Consider the following 4,526-nt stretch of genomic DNA (forward strand, 5'->3'; position numbering starts at 1 on the left):
CATTAGAGATACATGGACAATTATCTCTCAGCTCTTCTTTGAACATTATTTTCTTCCCCAATAAGACAAGAGGGTTCTTCCACTTGTGATAATCAGTGATTTTTAGAAAGATATGATACGTATGGGCTTAAGAATCTGGGGAAGTGTCTATAGGAAGCTGGCAGCAAGAGATGAGCATTTGACAGTTTTTAAAAAGATGGAATTGAAGAATGAATACACATAAAGCATTATACAACTAGAAAACTTTTATCATACCTATGACAAATTCACAGTAGTACCTAAGTTATTATAGGCATGTCCTGCAGACAGCATCTCTGGTTAACATTTTTTAAATAGAATACCTCTTGGTTTTTAATTAACCAAGTTCAAAACACATATACAATGGGCATATCTGTCAGTGCAATGTTTTCAGCCAAAGTTTATATAAGAAAATTTTATATATGTATTTCCAAATCTCAATATAAATCCTTTAATAAAACTTTGAGTGGGTTAAATCTCAAGTTACATTCCAAACACAGTGGATAAATATCAGTTCAGTCTAACCCTTACTTGAGAGAAAAGTTTTCAAAATATTTAATAAGTCACAATATCACAAATATTTCCAAGTGTCCTCTTAATTATACATTTTTATGTTGCTCTGAGAAGAGGGCAGTATTTTAATTATATCTTCACCAGATGACTTAATTCACTTCTCCAAAATATATAGTATCATCAGCCTAGATTTGAAAAATCATGTCATCTAAACTCTAAGTACCAGTGTGTCAAAGGGAGGCTAAGTATAACCATGGCATGTTCATATAATTATTTGGTCAAAGGGAAAGTACAAAGAAGCATTCACAATGTAAGTCAGCAAGAAAACTGAAAAGTACAACCAAAGGTATGGTAAAAATCAGAACAGTGATATTTTATGACAAGACAAGAATGCCCCCAGAGAAATGACAATTGGGCCTAAATGAACTGATGCCTAACTTACCTTTAGATATTTCAGTTAGATGATCCAATACATACCTTTGTTTTTCGAGCAAAATTATGCTGGGATCTTTCTTACCTACAACTACAAATGCCCTATCTTATACCATGGGATTCTCCAACTGGAAGAACAAATTCTGGTCCTTACAGTTCCTTTCCAAAGGAGGAGCTCAAACTAAAATAGGAATTGGCACAGGCACTGTCACTGTGAACTTTTCTAACCCATTTTTATTACTTTAACCAGGGCAGAAAATCAAGATCCAGAGAGCTGCACATCATAAATTCATTTAAACCAATAGAAAAGTGTTTCCATGAAAAATGCTAAATGGGTATTTAGTCAAGGCAGTCTGTCTTTGAAAGAGCAAAAAGAATTTAACAAATATTAATTTTTAAAAAGTGACAATGTCCATTTATCTCATCTATTTATTCAAAAAGTGATAACTGTGACTAGCAATGTTTTAGTATTCTTTGTTCATATGGAAAAATTTGTCAGTGGTCTCATATGACAACTTCTTTTCCAGATTAGGAAACTAGCCAAACACACTTTTTTTCACAATAGAAACATGTGTCTAGGAAGGGGTGGTGATAAGATGGAAGACAGATTTATGGTCTTGATATACACAAATACATGAGAAGTCTGGGTCTTGCCTTCAGTCAAAGGGAATTCTTCAAAAGAGCATCAATTTTTTCCCTCAAAAAATATTAACAAAAATCCTATCAGATGTGAAAGTCATCCCAACTCCAGTCCTGACTGAGGTAAGAATGTTTTAAGGACAAAAAAAAAGAACCCAGTAGAGTCTGTTCTCAAAAGTGCCCGCTAGGGACAGGGCAATGCATAGTTCAGTGGACTGGTGCCAGCTGACCATGCAAGGAAAGTAACAGAATTTGAAAGATATTAGAAAATTATACAGTAATTTGATAGATGACTCATATGTCTGTCAAAACTAATAACAAAAAAAATTAGGTCTCCATTTTAATGATCTGTTTTATCCATTTAATGTTTAGATTTATTTGTAGTCTTTTTTTCAAAAATTGCCTATTCATTTTCCGTCACTCTGATAGTTTAGGAAGTACTGCTCTAAGCATCATCTGAACCTCTAGACTGTTTGTACTATACCATCAGAGACCTAGAGGAATTTGTGTGCAGCAAAATGTGTTGGAGAACAGTGTACATAACCCAAATCCTACATGAACAGTATTGAAACACCTCCTCACAAATGTGCTGGTAGCAATGCATATTTAGTTACTTTTCCAGAAACCGGGGTGAAATGGGCCAAAAAGAGGACCCACAGAGTCTCCTCCCCCAACCACTTCTTCCTCCTCAGAGTTTCTCTATGAGACAGAAGCACACAAGAGAGGCAATTACAGACTAAATTTCTTTACTTTTTATTTTGCCATTTGAAACTTAAATTATGGAAGACACAGAGGAGTTCAAAATGAGGCTGAGAAGGGAAGGTCATAATGAGGTGGTCAAGTTAGAAGTACAGGAGAATATTTCCATTGGGGGTAGTCTTTACACTTGGTCCCATGTCCATGATGAGCTGTATGCAAAACTCAGGCTCTTGACGTCTCCCCAGACCTAGTCCTTGAACTTGCAAACATAGGGTAGCTTTATACCACAGTTGTAATCTTTCCATCTCAGATATCCTAGAGAGACAAAGGAGATCAGGTAGATGTGGCTGGTGCAGCTCTTGAACCCAAGGGAGAGGCATCCCAGATTCTGGCCTAGGATCCAAAGCCTCTCTTTCATTCTCACCAGTGTCCTGTTCAGAGGAAGGAGGCTCAAAGAGAGGAGAGATGAGAAGGGATGGGGGAAGACAAACCAACACTATATTTCCTGAGGATTCTCTGAAGGTCATGCTGAGAAACGGGGAAAAAGAAGATGGAAAATTCCGGGCAGAAAGGAGCTCCTGTGTTACTTACCTGTGCTTCTTGACAGACTCCCACAATAGCCAGGGTTTGCAATAGTGGAGGGGTCTTTCTCCCAGGCAAGGTAATTCAGCACATCATCACTACTCCACTCCCATCCACCTGCATTGGGCTCATAACCCTATAGAGGATAGAGTGTGGTGAGGTTGAATGGCCATTAGAGTTCTCCCTGCATGAACCCCTCCCCAGCATCACCAGATTTACTCTGCTCATCTAGATGTTGCCCTGGAGCTAGAGCTCTCCCCTGGGAAACTCTTCCTAACTCCTTGGTCTTAGTGGCAGACTCCCAAACCAGTAATCACAAAGACCTACAGAAGCATCAGAGTAACATGTTACTGACTGAACAACAATTAGTGATGCATCTGTAATTACCCCCTGAACCTCAAAGACACTTTCTGTTCTATAGAGTAAAAATGGATCCTATATTCATTTAGGATTCCCTTGGCACGATACGTGCAGACTCTGTGAAGCTCAGAGAACTGAATTACAAGGCCTCACGTGCAAATTGTATACAAGCATGACAGGAGGTAGATTAACTTCAGCTGGAGACAAGGGACTTCCAGAGAACTCAGCTGCTGAGCTGCTATAGAGCCCTCCCTTTCCCCCTTATGTCCCCCAGGATCTGTGAGCTCCAGGGCTCTCTAGGGCATTTACTGGGCAGGGACAGGGGATAGGGAGTGGGCTTGGGGGGGCAATAGCACCTTGACAGGTTATGAAGAGCAGATGAGTCCATACCTCTGTGGGGTCATGGAGCCCAATCCAGATATTTGGGTAGGTGTTCACACTGTTCTTGACCAGGGAGGCCACAAAGGATGCCTCAGCCCCACTGAGCACAGACACAAGGTGTCCTGAGGGCCTCTTCTGGCAGGCCATCTGTGTGGGAAAGTCAGAGACTCAAGGGCAGCCTGAGACATCACTGGGAGGAGTGCAGAGCAGAGGCAGGGGGAAAGAGGTATACATGCAAAAGATATGGGTGTTCAGTCTTGCCTCCAAGAAATTCTGGAGAATGGAACCAACCCCCTCAGGTCTCAAATGTACCTTCTCTTAAAACCCCTAACTGAAAATCCAGGTACTCACATCTGCATCCATCCAGGATTTTGGTGTCATAAACAAGGCATAGCAGTGGGAGGCATAAGCCTTGGAGCCTTTGGGACAGCTGATCCGTGGAGCAGGCACATCCTTCTGGATGTCTTCACCTAGGGTGGGAGGAAATAAAAGAGAAGAGAAGGAAGAAGTGAATAGGAGAGTGGGATCAGTGTAGGGAGGTGACCTAGGGGACCTAGGCCAGTGCTTGGGGAAGTGATGCCAAAGTCCTGACTGCCTCTCCCCATTGCCAACACTTTCAGGATTTCTTTATCTTGAACCAGCCCCAATAAATGAGGGACCTTCTCTTTTCTTTTCATCCTTCCCCTTCAAAGGCCAACCTTTCCCCATCTAGGCTAACCATTCTTGCACTGGGACCTCATTCTCCTTCCCTATTTCTCATTACTGACCTGTCACACTTTTCCTCTTTCACCTACCAACATGAATTAGAGTGCAGGGACAAAATGGAAATGGCCTCCTTGTAGTGCTAGTGGACCACTGTGATGCCTGCCACCCTTGGTTACCCTGAAGGAAGGAGTGATGAT

At 41.2% G+C, this 4,526-nt stretch overlaps 1 protein-coding gene across 1 annotated transcript in view; it reads right to left on the reverse strand.

The window, feature by feature from the left end:
- Window positions 1-2,368: 2,368 nt before the first annotated feature.
- LOC100474745 (lithostathine) overlaps window positions 2,369-4,526 on the reverse strand; it is a 179,288-nt gene continuing 177,130 nt past the window's right edge. Inside the window, exons 3-6 of the mRNA XM_034657280.1 lie at window positions 3,976-4,094; window positions 3,634-3,771; window positions 2,893-3,019; window positions 2,369-2,616 (exon numbers count right to left, since the gene is read on the reverse strand). Coding sequence (XP_034513171.1) covers window positions 2,549-2,616; window positions 2,893-3,019; window positions 3,634-3,771; window positions 3,976-4,094 — 452 coding nt within the window. The 3' untranslated portion in view covers window positions 2,369-2,548. The remainder of the gene's footprint in view (window positions 2,617-2,892; window positions 3,020-3,633; window positions 3,772-3,975; window positions 4,095-4,526) is intronic.

Source organism: Ailuropoda melanoleuca, chromosome 4 (assembly GCF_002007445.2).
Source record: "Ailuropoda melanoleuca isolate Jingjing chromosome 4, ASM200744v2, whole genome shotgun sequence".
Lineage (NCBI taxonomy): Eukaryota > Metazoa > Chordata > Mammalia > Carnivora > Ursidae > Ailuropoda > Ailuropoda melanoleuca.